The sequence below is a fragment of the Leptonychotes weddellii genome, chromosome 4, assembly GCF_054177405.1.
Source record: "Leptonychotes weddellii isolate Sample4059 chromosome 4, ASM5417740v2, whole genome shotgun sequence".
Lineage (NCBI taxonomy): Eukaryota > Metazoa > Chordata > Mammalia > Carnivora > Phocidae > Leptonychotes > Leptonychotes weddellii.
The window spans coordinates 133,155,298-133,174,745 of record NC_138372.1 but is presented as its reverse complement, the minus strand read 5'-3'; the positions used below and the strand labels follow the sequence as shown (position 1 = coordinate 133,174,745).

General features: G+C 36.3%; 1 protein-coding gene across 8 annotated transcripts in view; it reads left to right on the top strand.

Annotated features, from left to right (window-relative positions):
- The window catches only part of RAD54B (RAD54 homolog B), an 85,866-nt gene that overhangs the window by 45,210 nt on the left and 21,208 nt on the right, over nt 1-19,448 (top strand). For 5 of the 8 annotated variants that reach the window (XM_006729757.3, XM_081816250.1, XM_081816252.1 and 2 more), the window contains 6 exons: nt 4,393-4,590; nt 6,347-6,628; nt 10,042-10,204; nt 14,212-14,437; nt 14,704-14,911; nt 17,590-17,729. In XM_006729757.3, coding sequence (XP_006729820.2) covers nt 4,393-4,590; nt 6,347-6,628; nt 10,042-10,204; nt 14,212-14,437; nt 14,704-14,911; nt 17,590-17,729 — 1,217 coding nt within the window. The remainder of the gene's footprint in view (nt 1-4,392; nt 4,591-6,346; nt 6,629-10,041; nt 10,205-14,211; nt 14,438-14,703; nt 14,912-17,589; nt 17,730-19,448) is intronic. The other 3 variants (XM_081816251.1, XM_081816256.1, XM_081816254.1) reach the window with 1 other exon arrangement.

The window sequence follows — 19,448 nt, the reverse complement described above, 5'->3', positions numbered from 1 at the left end:
GAGAGAGAGAGCACATGAGAGAGGGAAGAGGGCAGAGGGAGAAGCAGACCCCCTGCCGAGCAGGGAGCCCGATGCGGGACTCGATCCAGGGACTCCAGGATCATGACCTGAGCCGAAGGCAGTCGCTTAACCAACTGAGCCACCCAGGCGCCCTGGAATGTATAATTAAGCCATCCAACTGTAGAGTAACTATGCTTAGGAATCATTAAGATGATCATATCCACTATCAATATTAAAATGGCAGCATCTCCCCCTTCCTCTTTTATCAAAGCATGATTTTGAACATTCTTACTTGTGAATCTTGCTTATAGGCATTCAAGTCTCTTGTTTATATAACAGACTATTTTTTTGGTGTTGATTTGCAAAGTACGTTACAGGGTCAAGGGGAAATAGAACGATTTAGAAATAAAAATTACAGTTGGAGTGGGATTGTTAGGGATGGTTAGTCTAGAATGTAGCAAATTAGTCAAAATTTTATGTATTACAGGTAGTCTAGATGTAGGAGGGTTTTGCTCCTTATATGTTTAATTTCTAATATGTTTATTCTACTCTTTGGAATTTTCTTTTTTTTTTTTTTTTAAAGATTTTATTTATTTATTTGAGAGACAGAGAGAAACAGCATGCCAAAGGAGAGGGTCAGAGGGAGAAGCAGGCTCCCCGATGAGCAGGGAGCCCGATGCGGGACTCGATCCCAGGACTCTGGGATCATGACCTGAGCCGAAGGCAGTCGCTTAACCACCTGAGCCACCCACATGCCCCTGGAATTTTCTCTCTTCACTGCCTTAATGGTCTACATTTAAAATGGGACTAAATGGGAAAGGAACCAAGACATGATGATGATGATGATGATGATGATGATGGTAGTTAACATTTAGGGAGTATTTATTACATGTCAAGTACTGTTCTAAGGGTTTTACAAATAATAACTAATCTAATGCCCACAACAAATCTGTGAGTTGAATATTAGTATTACATTCATTTACAGATTCATAAACTGGCATAGAGTGGTAAGTAACTTGTCCAGGGTCACTTAGCTTGTAAGTGGGAAAACTCAAGATTCAAACCCAGGTGGATTAGTTCATGCTCTTCTCCTCCTCCTACTGTTCTACAGAAGAAAGGCTGTATCTGAGAATCTGTGGTATTTTTTTTTTTTTATGTTATGTTAATCACCATACATTATACCATTAGTTTTGATGTAGTGTTCCATGATTCATTGTTTGCGTATAACACCCAGTGCTCCATGCAGAACGTGCCCTCTTTAATACCCATCACCAGGCTAACCCATTTATGGTATTTCAAAGTTAATTATAAGTAATTTCTGAATTCTCAGTTTATTGTCTTCTATTTATTTTTTCTTGGCACAAGGAGGGTCCTGGACATAACAAGTCAACTCTTTAGTCTTTGGGAATGTAACAGGGTATTTGACTGGATGTTCTTCCAGCTATTTTGATGAAGACATACTTATTACCCTTGTTTTACAGCAATCTTGAGCAATCACATTTTCTTCTTGGATAATGTAGTAAAAGATAGGAACAAATTTTAAAAATGCAAAATGGTATTATCATTCAATGCACATGGACTACTATTGGTAGAAATAATGCAAAGACAAAACTAAAGTTAGCTAAAATTGCATACCACAAAATTTTTTAGAGTTCAAAAACTGATCGAGCATCCCTTTTTTGTTAATCCTAAAAACCCTCAAAACTTTATCTGGGAAACTCCAGGTTGGTAAAGCAAAAATAATCAACAAATGATAACTACCAATTACCTAAAAACTGATAAATTTTCTTGACTAGAAACTGATGGAGTAATACAATTTTGTTAGTATTTAGGTATTCAAAATTTGACGTAGCAAAACTGCATTTGGTAGAAATTATGGTTTTAAAAACTCATGTTGGCAAAAGCTATAATCAGTAAAATATGATTCATAAAAAAGTGACTGAGGAATCAAATCTTTGTTAAAAAGTTTACATGGAAAATAATCCTGAAGGTAACAGTTCATAAAAATGAAAATAAAAATGGGCAATGATGGAGATGAGTTCATAGTTAATTTCTAAAGCTACTTTCTCATGAAAATTAATTTTAAGATAATTCTGTTTTAGTATTTTTATAAGCATAAAGTCAGATATACTTTGAGTCAAAATGGCAGTTTTGAAAAGTACCTATTGTTCTGGGCATCTGGTGATGAGCAGAATCAAAACACCTTCCTCAGGACTGGTTTAGTGGGGAAGGCTAACGTTAAATCATTTGTCACATAATTAATTGCTGAGATAATGCTGAAATAATAAGGCAAGATCTAGCTTGGCAGTAAGGGAAATTTAAACTGTATGGAAGGGGGGCGCCTGGGTGGCTCAGTCGTTAAGCGCCTGCCTTCGGCTCAGGTCATGATCTCAGGGTCCTGGGATCGAGCCCCGCATCGGGCTCTCTGCTCTGCCGGAAGCCTGCTTCTCCCTCTCCCACTCCCCCTGCTTGTGTTCCCTCTCTCGCTCTGTCTCTCTCTGCCAAATAAATAAATAAATAAAATCTTAAAAACGGCTGCCTTCAGCTCAGGTCATGATCCCAGGGTCCTGGGATCGAGCCCCGCATCGGGCTCTCTGTTCAGCGGGGAGCCTGCTTCTCCCTCTCCCTCTGCCTCCTGCTTCCCCTGCTTGTGCTCTCTCACTCTCTGTCAAATATATAAATAAAATCTTAAAAAACAAAAAACAAAAAACTGTATGGCAGGGTGAATAGAAGTTGGAGGAAGAGGTAGAAAGCCCTTCGGCTAGACGTAGCATGTTTTCTTAAAGACCATTAAGACTAATGGATTTTAAGAAGGATACATAATCAGATTTACATTTAAAAATATAAATGTATATTTAAATATAAATTTACATTACATTTAAAAATAGATACATACAGTAAATACGAAAATGGGTTTAGGGAGTAGAGGTGGCAAAAGAAGATCTCAGTAGGCCTTGGGAAGATCCTGAACAGTAGTTCAAATCAGAGATGGTGATTTGAAGAGGGGAGGGTATGGAGAAGGCAAACAGTACAGAGCTTTGAGAGCCAAATGGGGGCTAGAATCACCTGGATCTGTGGTTGATTGGCTGTGGAACTGAGAGTAAAGGATGTCAAGGATGATTTCCAACTTTTTGGCTTGAATGAGGGTGGTGGTACTCTTACTGAGAAATGAGAAAACTGAAGAAGGAGCAATTTTTGGAGAGAAGACAAGTGGGCATGATGCATAGAGATGTTTATGAGACATTCATGTAAACCGGTCTGAGGGGCAATTATGTACCGATACACAGATTTAGAGTCATGATCTGGGCTAGAGAAAAAAAATACAGGTTTATGCAGGGGTGGTATTAAATCCATGGGAGTGGATGAACTAATTTAAGGAGAAGGGCACAGCGAGAAGGTCTAGAATTCAGGTCTGATGAGCTGGCAAAGATGTTTAAGAAGAAGCAACCAAAGAAGTAAAAGGAAAAATTGAAATGTGTTAGGAAAGTTGTAAAAAAAGGGTTCAATATTTCAAGGAGTAAGTGGTCAACATTGTCCAATGCTTTTGAGAACTCTGATCAAGACTAAAAAAATACCATGTGAATTTATTGACAAGGAGCTCCTTAATGGCCTTTAACAAGGGTAGTTTTGAGGGAGGACTGGACTGGAAACCAGATTGCAGTACAGATCTTCTTTGACTTGTGGGGTTATGTCCCAATAAACCAATCATAAGCTGAAAATATTGTAGGTCAAAAATGCATTTTATACACCTAGCCTACTGAACATTATAGCTTAGCTCAGCCAACCTTCAACATGCTCAGAACATTTACATTAGCCTACAGTTGGGCAAAATCATCTGCCACAAACCCTATTTTGTAATTAAGTGTTGACTATCTTGTGTAATTTATTGAATAGTGAGAGTGAAAAACAATAGTTGTGAGTGTCTTGGTTGTTCACCCTCATGGTTTCATGGCAGACAGGGAGCTGTGACTTGCTGCTGCTGCCCAGCTTCACAAGAGAGGATTGGACCATATATCACTAGCCCCGGGAAAAGACCAAAATTCAAAATTGGAAGTAGATATTTTTCCCATGGATGTTGAAAATTTACCTTTAGTTCCTAGAGTTTTAAAATGTTTGCAGTAATTACATTATTCTACTTAAACTGAGTTTATATAACTTTGAGATAATAAGAAATTTATATTCATTGTTCTCATGGTCATGCTAGACCTGACATTTGAATTTCTCAATTTATAAAATACTAACTGGAGTATGATCAAATATTCTTTCATAATTTTTATGTACCATCTAATTTTCTTATGCTTTTATTTTTGTTCAAATGACCTTACTACTTAAAGTTGACTATCTCTAACAATGTGATTTTTATTTTATTTTATTATTTTTTTTTAATTCTAGTTCACTCAGCCCCTAAAGAAATAACTGTACCTAAAGGACAAGAAGAGGAAGAACCTGATAGCCTAGTTAAATATTTCAGTGTTGTTTGGTGTAAGACTTCAAAGAAAAAACACAAAAAGTGGGAAGGTGATGCTGTTCTCATTGTAAAGGGAAAGTCACTTACATTAAAGGATTTGGAAGGCAAAGACATTGGAAGAGGTATTGTGATATTCCCTGATGTTTATGATTTGGCCTAAAATTAGTATAGATCTGAGGTTACATAATTAAAATGATTGGATTTTATAAAGGGTGAGATTAAGATGCTCTTTCACTTGCATGTCTAAATTATCTCATAATAGTCTAATAACAGTCTTATGAATACTAGCTCAGTGAAGCAAATCCTATCCCATGGATTCATTTTCTCTAAAATGAAATCGTTATATACGATTATTTTGGTATTTTTCTGAGATTAAGCAGTTTGTCTTAGTGTACTCCCCGCTCCCCCCCCCAGTCCAGTGCTAAATGATTAGTGTTAGAAAGATGTTGATTTCAGGAGTGGAATATTATCTAATTTCAATGATACCCAATAAAATTTTGAAAAAAAAAAAACATGGCTAGGTATGTCTAGATTAATACATCTACACTGGAGGTCATCATTAATTCTATTATAAAATGTTGCCAGGATGATTTGTACTAATACAAGTTAGCTCACAAATTCAGAATGCTTAATACCAACCATGTTTTTTGACATTGTCTCTTATTGTTCATTTTGAATATGGCCCATTACTATAAAATCCGTTGTTTTTTTTTTTTTTTTTAAGATTTTATTTATTTGACAGACAAAGCGAGAGAGGGAACACAAGCAGGGGGAGTGGGAGAGGGAGAAGCAGGCTTCCTGCCAAGCAGGGAGCCCAATGTGGGGCTCGATCCCAGGACCCTGAGATCATGACCTGAGCCAAAGGCAGACGCTTACCAACTGAGCCACCCAGGCGCCCCTATAAAATCCGTTCTATATGTTCATTCATTCATTCATTTAATAATATCATACTTTATAGTATGTAACTGTTAAGTGCCAAGCACTATGCTAGGAGTAAACATTCAAAAATGGATGTAATTTCTAGTTTAGTGGGGATAAGGCAAATGTAATTGATAGGAGGCAGTAAGATAATTGTTCCATTGAGAATTTTACTCCCTGCGGTGGGAGATAGAAGGAGCATTTAGGTCTGCCTAGGAGGCTGGGGAAAGCTTCATAGGAGTTAATTGTTTAAGGTAGTATTTGAAGATAAATAGTTTTGTAGGGTATGAGAAAGGGGCATACATAAGAGGGAATAGTATATACAAAGGCACAAAAGGAGAGAAAACTACTGGTTCAGCATTTCAGGAATGTAGTATGTGAAGGTCAGTGACAAGAGTGAGAGTTGAGGCTGAACAGAATTATCTGCAACAGAATTTTTTTATTATAAAAATATTGAGGGTTGCCTAGGTGGCTCAGTCGGTTAACTCTCTGACCCTTAGTTTTGGCTTAGGTCATGATCTCAGGGTTGTGGGATTGAGTGCCGCATTGCGCTCCTTGCTGGGCAAGCCTGCTTAAGATTCTCTCTCTCTCTCTCTCTTTCTCCCTCTCCTCCTCCCCATCTCTCTCTCAAAAAAAAAAAAAAAAGTCACATGCTCTACCTACTGAGCCAGCCAGCAGCCCTAGCTACATTTTCAATAATTAAAAAAGGCCTTGCTTTCTCTAGAGTTTGGCTCATTTTTATAGCTTTATTATTTATTCCTTCTGATTTTTTAGTTTTTTTTTTTTAGACAAAATGATAAATTATGTTTTCATTCTGGTTAATGGGTTATACAAGGCTATTTGCATTCAAAGCACAGTTTTTATTCTGTACAGTTATGGGAAGGTGACTATGGTATCACTGATTAAGTCATCTTAGGGTATCCGTAAGTTAAATTCACATTCTCCCCTCTCAATTTAAAGGCATTGCATATAAATTCAAAGAGCTTGAAAAGATTGAAGAGGGCCACAGAGTGATGATTGGTGGAAAAGAAGTAGAAGTCATGGGTATAATCTCTCCAGATGATTTCAACAGTGGCAGATGTTTTCAGCTTGGAGGAGGAAGCCCTGCTATCTCAAGTTCTTCTCAAGCTGCCAAGAAGTGTTTCTCTAACCCCTTCAAAAGTGTTTGTAAACCAAGTTCAAGGGAAAATAGACTGAATGGTTTCCAAGATTGTAAACCACGCCATGACCCACATGTACCAAGTAAGATGTAAAAAATAATTTGAATATTCTGTTTTTACTGTCAAAAGATATTTGGCATGTGAATTTAAAGTTTAAGTTTTGTTTAAAGTTTTCAGATGAAAGTATATATTATTCAGGTAACAACTGAAATAAGGAATAATGTTGAAGTTGTATAATATAGTTTGGGAATCGTATAGGTAAATGTATAATTCTAAGAATACAGTAATGAAAATGTCATATTTTGTGTTGAAGGAAAAATACACAGATTGGAGATGTATACACACACATTCACATATATATATGTAATGATTTTGAGTAATATCTGACATCTTCAGCAAAAAGAAATATTAGTCAATTCATGAGTCAGGATTATGTTTATACTTCTCTTGATGACTGTATGTCTTGATAGCATACATTAGTGTATTAAAATGTTGAATGGTGGGATAGCAGGTAAAGAATTTAAATTTTACTTATGAGAATTCAATTTAATGAACTAATTTTCACATTTATGAATCTAATTTAAAAATCATATTAAAAAATAAACCCTCGCCTGTTTTTTTTGTTTTTGTTTGGTTGTTTGTTTTGATTGTTTATGCAAGCGGGGATTTCTTCGGTGCCTTTTTTGCATTGGGCCCAGTGGTAAACTGTTATCAAAGATCTTCTCATTTGGTGAGGAGGCAGACAAGTAAATTTGAATTATAGGGCAGTGGATGTCAAAGTTGGGGTATAGAGTAGGCTGCTTTCATATTAGTAGTAAAATAAAAAGTACATAAAGCAATGTAATTATTTTTTGCAAGTATTATGGAAATAGGATTTTTGAAATAAAGGGGCCTTTGAGATCATTTAGTTCAGTCTCTTTGCATTTGAAGAAAACTGAGGCCAAAAGATGACCTGAAATTGCTGAAAATTAAAATAATTATTGACAAATTTGGGATACAAACCCCAAATTAAAATTCCTAACTCTACTGGGTGTTATACACAACTAATGAATCGTTGAACACTACATTAAAAACTAAGGATGTTGGTGCGCCTGGGTGGCTCAGTTGGTTAAGCAACTGCCTTCGGCTCAGGTCATGATCCCGGAGTCCTGGGATCGAGTCCCACATTGGGCTCCCGGCTCAGCGGGGAGCCTGCTTCTCCCTCTGACCCTATCCCCTCTCATGCTGTTTTTCTCTCTCTCTCTCTCTCAAATAAATAAATAAATAAAATCTAAAAAAAAAAAGAAAAGAAAAAAAAAAACTAAGGATGTTGGCTAACTGAACATAATAAAAAAAAAATTCCTATCTCTATGTGAGCTTATCTGAGACTTAATTGAAAGAGAGTGGAAGCTTCTGCTTCTGCTTTTTTATTTTTTATCCAAATATTTTATCTGTCCTGCCATCTCTTTTAACAGGCTTCCTTCTCCTTTATTCTTCTTTCTGTTTGTCTTCCTTTTACATAATAGAGGGATATGGGGAACCAAAAGAATAATGTGCTTATCCAAAGATGTGAGTTAGAGTCCCGATTTTGCCACTGAACTAACTGGTTCTTTGACTTCTTGGGGGTAGTCACTTACCTCACTCATGGCTTTGTCTCCTCAAGTCTACAATGTGGGGTCTAATCACTGCCATAGAGACATAGAGTGCTGCAAATGCTGTGTATAATACTTGTTGACTGAATGAAAAATTTTATCGTAATTGTATATATATGTGTACATGTACATATGTATGCGTATAATATAATAAGAACCCTTTGTGTATGTGGTAAATAGTTGATGATGCTCATTTATTTATCTTGCCAAGGGTAGAATTAGGTTGTAGACTTAAAATGAAAACATGAAAGATTTTATAAGCACTAAGTGATGTGCTTCATTATTGTGAAGATAGAGAGGCAATTTAAAATTTGAACTGGTGTCCCATTATTATTAGTATTATTTTAAGATTTTGTTTATTTATTTGACAGAGAGAGACACAGCGAGAGAGGGAACACAAGCAGGGGGAGTGGGAGAGGGAGAAGCAGGCCTCCCGCTGCGCAGGGAGCCTGATGTGGGGCTTGATCCCAGGACCCTGGGACCATGACCTGAGCCGAAGGCAGACGCTTAATGACTGAGCAACCCAGGCGCCCCCTGGTGTTCCATTATTGATTGGTCGTTTAAGTTTTACCTTTCTTGAAGATGGATGCTTTGTTAGTTGACTTAGATTCTATGGTCCTTCTTGCTTGAGAAGTGAATTCTCCTCACCTCTGTCTTCTCTTTTTTCCCCTTTGTGCTTTTCAAAAGAGAAAAAAAAATGGGGCCATTTCTTGGTTGGGAAAACACAAGGAATATACTCTTGCTTTGCTACTGGAATATAGAGGAATGCTGGGGGCTGAATTTTCCATTTTCACTCCCTAATCCTCTACCTGCCAGGAATTGACCTCAAAAATGGGAGTTCCTTTTAGTTGCTCAGAAACCTAGGAAGATCCACAGAAAAATTCCCTCTGGGTGACTGCTAATGGTAAACATGACCAAACTGTCATTCCTGTGACTGTATTTCTGCATTGGTGGATATTAATTTAATCTCCTGGAACCTGTTTTATCTTCCATTCTCATTTCTGTCCTTCTCTTTTTCCTTTTTGTTTTATTTTAAAAATCGATTTCATTTTTTAACCATGATGTAGATGTATAAGTATATCCCCAAAATAATTTTGATGAGTTTATTATCTGACTTTAGATTTATTAATTGAGAACTGCTTTCCAATTATATTTGATTTTGTATTTTTTGGTGGTATTTTAATCTTTTAAATTGTATTAGTATATTTCTACAGAATTACATTATTATTCTATGGTTACTTTTTTTTTTTTTTGCTGCTTTGCAGAGATTCATGAATTTGACATTCATGAACATAATAATTAACTTTAAGCAAATAATGATGGTGAAGTCAATGGAAAATTTGTCATCCTTTCTCAATCTTCTGATTAATAGAAGTAATAGTCATTGTTTGTGTGTATAGAAGTGAAGATAATGGGAGCCTTTATGTTAAATTTAGGGTGCCTTTTCAAAATAAGAAGCTGTGAGCTTGGAAAGTGCAAGTGCAACTTGGAAAAATTCCAACCTGTACTTCAGTTGCAGATAGTTCTCTTTGCTCTGAATACTGAACTATTAAATGTTGTGGCTTACTGAATTCTTTACTAAACAATAGTGAATTTCATTGGCTTTGAAATACTTTGGGGCAAATGAAGTTTGGAAAGCTCTTTGAAATTCTCTGCCTGAAATCTCACAGCAGTAAAACATGAGATTATTTTTTAATTTTCTATTCTTGCTTAGTATCAGTTTTACGAAACATCAACTTTTTTTTTTTTGCCACAAATGATGGCAAATAGTTATAGGCTATGACTAATTAAAGCAAGATAATGTAGTTGCTGACAAAGTAAAATTGCAATACATTAATAGTTAAACTTTCATCTTTTTCTTAAGATTCTCTTGTAATGTCACGACCTGACAATAATCACCAGTGGATGTTCAATAAGAACTGTTTCCCTATTGTGGATGTGGTGATAGATCCTCATCTTGTATATCATCTCCGACCACATCAGAAAGAAGGAATCATATTCCTTTATGAATGTGTAATGGGAATGAGGTAGGAAAATAAATAATTTGTTTAGTCTAATCTGACTTTTTGTTTTTTGTTTTTTGTTTTTTTAAAGATTTTATTTTTTTTTAAGTAATCTGTACACCCAACATAGAGCTCGAACTCAACCCTGAGATCAAGAGTTGCATGCTCTACTGACTGAGCCAGCCAGGTACCCTTAGTCTAATCTGAGTTTTGATTTAACCTGTAATGGTTTTCTAGAAAAAGCCTGATATGATGAGTCTCAGTATTTCATGAATGATACTTAATGTGTGCATTTATTCTAAAAGTGATTTTTAAGGATGCCATGTGCCAGACATCCTGCTAGGAGCTGGGCATATAGGAGTCAGGACCAAGGTCCCTACTCTTAAGTAGTTTTTAAAGTATTTGAGGAAATAGGTAAATATAGTCAACCTTAATGTGGTACAATTAGAGCTTACTAGTATGAGAAAGGGTTATGGGGCAAAATGGAAGTAGCCTTTAATTCTGCTTATGGAAAAAAACGTTTTCTTACCTTACCTCTACTTAAAAAAAAGAAAGTCTCCCACACTCCCGTTTATTTATTTATTTTTTTTCAGATTTTATTTATTTGACAGAGAGTGTGCGTGCGCGCCCACACAAGCATGGGGGAGAAGCAGGCTTGGGGAGGCTCCATCCCAGGACCCTGGGATCATGACCTGAGCCGAAGGCAGACGCTTAACGACTGAGCCACCCGGGCGCCCCAAGCAATTTCTTTTTTAAAAAACATGTATTTATTATTTTAGAGAGAGAGAGAGAACACAAGTGTGTGGGGGGAGAGGGGCAGAGAGAGAGTGCTCCGCTGATCATGGAGCCCAACGTGGGGCTCCACCTCATGACCCTGAGATCATGACCTGACCTGAAAGCAAGAGTTGGATGCTTAACCTGACTGAGCCACCCAGGTACCTCTAAGTAATCTCTATACCTAATGTGGGACTCAAACTCACAACCCCGAGATCAAGAGTTGCACACTCCACTGACTGAACCAGTCAGGAGCCCCACACCTTGTTTTTAAATTCCAATAGTAGCATATTTAGTTAGTGAATTGTTGGAAAAAAGTAGCATATTAAGTTTTTGGTTTCATGGATAAATTATGCTTGAATTTTCAAATAAATCTAAGTAAAAAAGGGAGCCAACTTAAAAATAAATAATATAACACATATGGTATCACATATAGCAAAATAGTGATGGTAGTCATGAAGGACTGATGTTTGGGAGACACCTGCAAGATACAGTCTGAACTTTCAAGGATAAAGTATGCCATCTTTAGTCTCTCCCTGTCTTGCCAGGTTCATAGCCTTTGTGTTTCCTTCCTTGGAATTCAGTTCAAGCTCCAACTATGTTGAACTACTTGATTCATGTAATGAATTCCTGTTCACCTTTGAAAAGGGCCATCTTTACAACTTGCATTGTCAAGTTGTTGGTCTAAAATGGTAATGGGGGTGCCCGACTGGCTGGCTTAGTTGGTAGAGCATGCATATCTTGATCTCACAGTTGTGAGTTTGAGCCCCACGTTGCGTGTAGAGATTACTTAAGAAAAAAAAGTTTTTTTTTTTTTTAAAGGTTTTATTTATTTATTTGACAGAGACACAGCGAGAGAAGGAACACAAGCAGGGGGAGTGGGAGAGGGAGAAGCAGGCCTCCCGCAGAGCAGGGAGCCCGATGTGGGGCTCAATCCCAGGATCCTGGGATCATGACCCGAGCCGAAGGCAGACGCTTAATGACTGAGCCCCCCAGGCGCCCATAAAGTCTTTAAAAAAAATGATAATAGAAGTGTCTGGATGGCTTAATTGGTTAAGCATCTGCCTTCGGCTCAGGTCATGATCCCAGAGTCCTGGGATTGAGCCCCGTGTCAGGCTCCTGCCACTCCCCCTGCTTGTGCTCTCTCTCTCTCTCTCTCACTGACAAATAAATAATAAAATCTTTAAAAAATTGATAATAATGGCTGTAATTCATGTTTGTGATTTTTTTTTTCTGTACTTTGAAATGGAAAACATAGTTGATTTTTGGTTATTATTTTTACTTAATAAGAAAAAGAATTAAACTATAATAAAACTGTACTTATTTTTTTAAAATTTAAATTCCAGTTAACATACAGTGTAATATTAAGTTTCAGGTGTACAGTTGAGTCATTCAGCCCTTCTATACAACACCCGGTGCTCATCATAAATGCCCTCCTCGGGTGCCTGGGTGGCTCAGATGGGTAAGCGTCTGCCTTCGGCTCAGGTCTTGATCCCAGGGTCCTGGGATTGAGCCCCACATTGGGCTCCCTACTCCGCGGGAAGCCTGCTTCTCCCTCTCCCACTCCCCCTGCTTGTGTTCCCTCTCTCGCTGTCTCTCTCTCTGTCAAATAAATAAATAAAATCTTTAAAAAAAAGAATGTCCTCCTCAATACCGATCACCTATTTAACCCATCCCCCCACCCACCTCCCCTCTGGTAGCCATCCGTTTCTTCTCTATAGTAAAGAGTCTGTTTCTTGGTTTGCCTCTCTTTTTTCCCCTATGCTTGTTTATTTTGTTTCTTAAATTCCACATATGAGTGAAATCAACATCACTCATCATTAGGGAAATACAAATCAAAACTATAATGAGATATCCACCTCACACCTGTCAGAATGGCTAAAATCAGTAATGCAAGAAACAACAGATGTTGGCGAGGATATGGAGAAATAGGAACCCTCTTACACTGTTGGTGGGAATGCAAACTGGTGCAGCTACTCTGGGAAACAGTATGGAGGTTCCTCAAAAAGTTAAAAATAGAACTACCTTATGATGCAGCAAATATTTGCCCAAAGAATACAAAAATGCTAATTCAAAGAGATATTTACCCAAAGAATACAAAAATACTCATTCAAAGGCATACATGCACCCCAATGTTTATGGCAGCATTATCTACAATAGCCAAATTATGGAAGTAGCCCAAGTGTCCATCGACTGATGAATGGATAAAGGAGATGTATATATACACAATGGAATAATTACTCAGCCATAAAAAAAAATGAAATCTTGCCATTTGCTATGACATGGATGAAACTAGAGTATTATGCTAAGTGAAGTAAGTCAGAGAAAGAACACTGTACTTATTTTTGGTACTATCCTTAATTCCTTTGGACTTTGTAACTTTTAAAAGATATATAAATAGGGATACCTGGGTGGCTCAGTTGGTTAAGCATCTGCCTTTGGCTCAGGTCATGGTCCCGGGGTCCTGGGATCTAGCCCTGCATTGTGTTTCCTGCTCAGTGGGAAGTCCACATCTCCCTCTCCCTCTCTTTCTCAAATAAATAAATAAAATCTTTAAAATATATATATATGTATCAAAGAGCTTTAATAGCTACAAAGTGATATAAACATGCCACTTATTAATAATATTCCTTATAATATTTAATTTTAAATTGCATTAACTGAGTGGGTCTGTAGGATAAGACTATTACCAAGTTACATATATATATATATATATTAGATCAATATTTAGGTGTTTTTTTTTTTCTTACAGTGCAGGGAGCACTATGATTGAGGACTTCATTTACTGCCAGAGAATCATAAATATAGCTCAACAGATCTTTCTGGTTAAGATTGCAATGTAGTTTAAACTGTTTAGATGTCTAATGCTGAAACTAATAAAAATTGTTCAACTGTTAGTGATGAGAAGCAGAGTTATAGTTAAATTATTCAAATGTAGATATAAAATTGGGATACATTTCTAGTCTCTAAATATATGCATATGATAGTAACAGATGATTTAGATTCAACTGTCTAATTTCAGATTTGTTTTAGTAATTTAGTTGACAGTAAATATATAATGAATATAATTATCAAAGATTCAAAAGAGAGATATATTGTAAATCAGCTGCATGAAAATCTAGATAAAGGGTTTGGGAGGGTAGAGTTTGTCCTAATTACAAAATATCAGCTTTTGGTTCTTGACTAGTAAATGATGATATTAGGGGCATAAAATATTTTCCTATTGTGACTAGAAGAAGTATAATTATTTCTAACAGAGTGAATGGAAGATGTGGAGCTATTCTTGCTGATGAAATGGGTTTAGGGAAAACGTTGCAATGTATTTCGCTCATCTGGACTCTACAGTGTCAGGGACCCTATGGAGGCAAGCCAGTAATAAAGAAGACGCTTATTGTCACACCTGGAAGCTTGGTGAATAATTGGAGGAAGGAATTTCAAAAATGGCTAGGAAGTGAAAGAATCAAGATATTTCCTGTTGATCAGGTAAGAGACTTATAACAGTTCATCTTTGGTCATTTTCTAAATTTCTATGCTTTTCAAATCAACACTGCAGTTTTCACTGTTTGTAGGGTAGTTTTTCAAGTGCATATAACTCTCCAACTCCTTTGCATAAAAATAGCATCTTGGCTTACAATTTGGCTTTGAGTTAACATATTCTAATTAATGTCTGTCAAGAATATGCTGCTTGAATTTGATTTTATAGTTTTAGCCCATGATTTGTTAGATATTATCTTTTTTTTTTTTTTTAGGACCATAAAGTAGAAGAATTCACCAAATCTCCATTTTATTCTGTTCTTATCATCAGTTATGAAATGTTACTTCGTTCTTTGGATCAAATTAAGAATGTAAAATTTGATCTTCTAATCTGTGATGAGGGGCATCGTTTGAAGAACAGTGCCATTAAGACAACTACAGCCCTCATTAGCCTCTCTTGTGAGAAAAGAGTAATTCTAACTGGTCAGTATTTACTTTGGGATGATATGATAGAATTTTTGCCTACTTACCATACAAGATTTGTAATATGCTTGGCAACCAAAGAATTGGTGGTGCTGGATGGAATGCATACTAATAAACCTATGGTAATTGAGTCTTGGTAGGATTCTGAATTTTCAAATCCCTATGTAATTTTCTGTAACCTACATTTTGAGGTTTTTGAAAAATAAATACAGTGGTATCATGGTAAAGAATCTAGGAGATGGGTCTGGACTGCCTCTGCTTGGTTCTTAAGGGTGATATGTATAGCTGTACAACTTTGGGCAAGTTATTTAACTTCTCTTTGCTTTAGTTTCTTTATGAAATAAGGATTATAATACCATTTACTTCATAGAGTTACTGTGAAGGTCTAAGGAGTTAATTCACATAAAGTTCTTGGAAGACTACCTGACACATGGTAAATGCTTAATATAAGTATCCCTTATTTTTTTTTTTTAAGATTTTATTTATTCATTTGACAGAGAGAGACACATCGAGAGAGGGAACACAAGCAGGGGAAGTGAGAGAGGGAGAAGCAGGCTTCCCGCAGAGCAGGTAGCCCAATGCTGGGCTCGAACCCAGGACCCTGGGATTGTGACCTGAGCGGAAGGCAGACGCTTAACGACTGAGCCACCCAGGCACCCATATCCCTTGTTTTTATATGTATATGCTGCATGCACATAATTTGCTGGCCGAACTTGCTGGCCCAGACTGGAAAGGTGGGATGGCCCATATGTAAATACAAGAATCTTTTTTTTTTTTAAAGATTTTATTTATTTATCTGAGAGAGAGAATGGGAGACAGAGAGCATGAGAGGGGGAGGATCAGAGGGAGAAGCAGACTCCCCGCTGAGCAGGGAGCCCGATGTGGAACTCGATCCCGGGACTCCAGGATCATGACCTGAGCTGAAGGCAGTCACTTAACCAACTGAGCCACCCAGGCGCCCTAAGAATCTTTTTCTACTCACTTCTTTTTAGCCTAGACTAGAATCAGGCCTGAGTAGCTCAATGTAGCTTTCCTCCCACAACTCACTTTGGTCTTGTGTGGCCCTTCCAGTTTCTGGAGAATTATCCTTGTTTGAATGAGAGCTTCCACTCTCCCCTGTAACTTGGTCTATGGTTGACTCATATAGAGGTAAGTGGAAAATGCCAGAGCCCTTGCCTTAGGGTAATTTCAGGACCAACTTTATGGTACAATTTATGTTCTGAGCCTTGCTATAATTTATCTCAGGCTCAAGGAGGCCATCCTTGCTTAGTTTCTTCCCCTGCTATTCTCTGATTCCATTATTCTCTTTCTCCTGAGAGCTTTCCCTCCATAAATGTTGTACAGCCAAATCCCTGTCTCAGGCTCTGCTCCTGGAGAACCCAGTTTAAGACACAAATGCTTCCCTGCGTCGATTATTGGCAAATGGGATTGGACTATCATGAGTGGCTTGGATTAGTTAGCTGGGTTTGGATAAATGTCTGGAAGCCAGCCATAAGGATCCTTATACCTTTGTTTCCCCTTTCTTTCTTGCCTTTTTCATTCTGTGTATCTTTATTAGTCATCGTCATGGAAATTCATTTAAAGGCTTATTAACAAAATACATACCAACATAAATATATTTTCTCTAATTTTTTCTACTATGGGTCCAAAAATTTAGAACTGATTAGATGTGTTAAAAAAATTAATTAGCATTGGTCCTGGAGTTGACCCATTTAATTTTGAGGGAAGCAATCATTAAATTCCCTGGCATTGTAAAATTTATGTTGTCTATGTTAATGAAGAAGTGCATTTTTATTTACTTCTTATATATACCTCTTATATTATCTCTTATATTATTTATATTTTTGGACAACTTTTTCTAGTCTGTTATTTGAATGTCATCTGAAACTATACTGTTGGACTATGCTGATTTACACGTTCTTTTGATGTAATCATTGAAACAGGCTAATGTTTCTTTGAAAATTAGTTAGCAAAAGTTACTGAGTATGTAATATATGCAGGGTATATTAATCCATTTGTGTCAACCTTTAGGATTAGTGAAGATCTCAGTCTGATCTGAAAACTTTGAAAGGTAATAGGTGCCATTCACTGAGTGTTTACTCACTGTTAGGCACTGTGCTATAGTGTGCATACGGAGTCTCCACTTTTCACTGTAATACCACTGGGAAATTGTTAGCTTCCCACTTTTATAAGTGAAAAAGTTCTGAGTTTAACTTAAAAGAGCTTAAGAAACTTGTCCAGAATCACACAGTTATAATAATATTAAGAATCACTAACAGTTATGGAACTTTATTGTGCTTTAGGCACTGTTCTTAGTTTAGTATATGGATTAACTAATTTGATCCTCAAACCCTAGGAGCTGCATTTTATAGAAATCAACTGAGGTATGTGACTTGCTCAGGGTCACTCAGAGTAAATGATACAGGTGGGATTTGATCCCAGGCTAGTCAGACTCCAAGCCTGTCTGCAGCCACTATGCTGAATTTAGTACACAGTTAAAACCAGAGTTAAAAATTTATTTGATTCTTAATATTTTTTGTTCAGCTGGGTTTGGCTGCTCTTTCTCAGCTCTAAAGCCTTTCTTTTAGTTTTCTTAGGGAAGAGAGTACAATGTTGTACAAACCCCTGTGACTGTAAAACACAAACTTGACCTTTTCATCACTTTTTTCTTTCTTTAGGTACTCCAGTTCAGAATGATCTTCAAGAATTTTTTGCATTAATTGATTTTGTAAATCCAGGAATATTAGGCTCTTTGTCATCTTACAGAAAAATATATGAAGAACCCATCATTATATCGAGACAGCCTTCTGCTTCTGAGGTATAATTTACTTTTATAAAAAGGTTAAAAAAAAGCAGTATGCCCAGGAAAATCATCCACAACTTGGGCATTATTTAATTCAGGAAAAATTAAATTAGTGAATTCTTTATTTTCCCACAATCCTTCAACTCTTCCTGCATTCTTTATTTTAGGAAATATCACATTAAAAAAATCATAAGTAGGTACTTCACCAGGTACTTCACAAAGAATTGTAAGTGACAGTAAACATATAAAAATATTCATTTTACTGATATTGAAAAAAGTAAACCAAAATAACCATAAAATAACTTTTATACTCTTCTGTTGGTGTTTTCGTTGGCTCAATTTACATAGGAATAGCAAGTATAGATGAGAGTACTGTCCTCTACTGGTTGGAATGTAAATTGGTACAACTAGAGACTAGTTGGGCAGCATGTATCAAAAGCCTTAAAATTGTGTATATTTTGTGGTGTGGCAGTACCACTTTTAAGAATTTATTATAGAGAAATAATCATAGATGTGCTTAAGGATAAGCACAGCTTATCTGTATCTAATACAGCTTAGCTGTAAGGATAAAAAAGTATAAGGAAACAAATTGGAAACAGACATTTCTAAAGATAGGAAAATGGTTAAAGCAGAGTCTGCATGTTGTATACACAATGTATTCCATGGAATCTAAAATAACATCAATCTAAAATGCATCATTATTTTATGAACCACTAAGGAAAACGTGCTATCAATTATAGTTATAAGAAGGCATTGCTTATAAAACACAATCTATGTCAGAGAAGTTAAAGTGTAAAAAAGAAGTCTCAGAATTAATAAAATGATAGCAAATATTTATTGAGCATTTCCCATGAACCAGGAACTATACAAAATAATAACTTATGAATATATTTAATAGCATGGAAAATATCCATCATACATTATTTAAAAGTAAAATCACATTCATTTATTTACCTAACACTTATATATATGTTAAACACCTATAGTGGGCAAAATGCAAAGTGTTAGATCCTAAGGAATACAATGAAGAGCCAAACTGACGGGTGCCTTGTTCCCATAAAGCTTTAACTATAGAGGTCTGTTTTTGTTACAAACAGGAAAATAAAAATAAAAATAAAATGTCAAATACATTTACATATTTGACATAAAGAAAAAAGACTTGGAAGATAGACATAAAGTCATGACAGCAATGGTTGTTTCTGGTTGATTAAAGTAGGTTTTAATTTTCTTAATTTTAAATAACTATATTTTCTTGCTTTTCCTCAGTGAACCTATTTGTTTTCAATGAATCTATTTCTTTTTTTTTTTTAAAGATTTTATTTATTTATTTGAGAGAGAGAATGAGATAGAGAGCATGAGAGGGGGGAGGGTCAGAGAGAGAGGCAGACTCCCTGCTGAGTAGGGAGCCCGACGTGGGACTCGATCCCGGGACTCCAGGATCATGACCTGAGCCGAAGGCAGTCGCTTAACCAACTGAGCCACCCAGGCGCCCCGAATCTATTTCTTTTGTAATAAAAGTTGAAAATAGTTTTAAAATATGAGGGGAATTTTTTATGATTTTAATTTTTAAAAATTTTTATTTTTCCAATATTTATTTTTAATTTTTAAATTTAAATTCAATTAATTAGCATATAGTGTATTATTAGTTTCAGAGGTAGTTTAGTGATTCATCAGTCTTCAACTCTTCCTGCATTCTTTATTTTAGGAAATATCACATTAAAAAAATCATAAGTA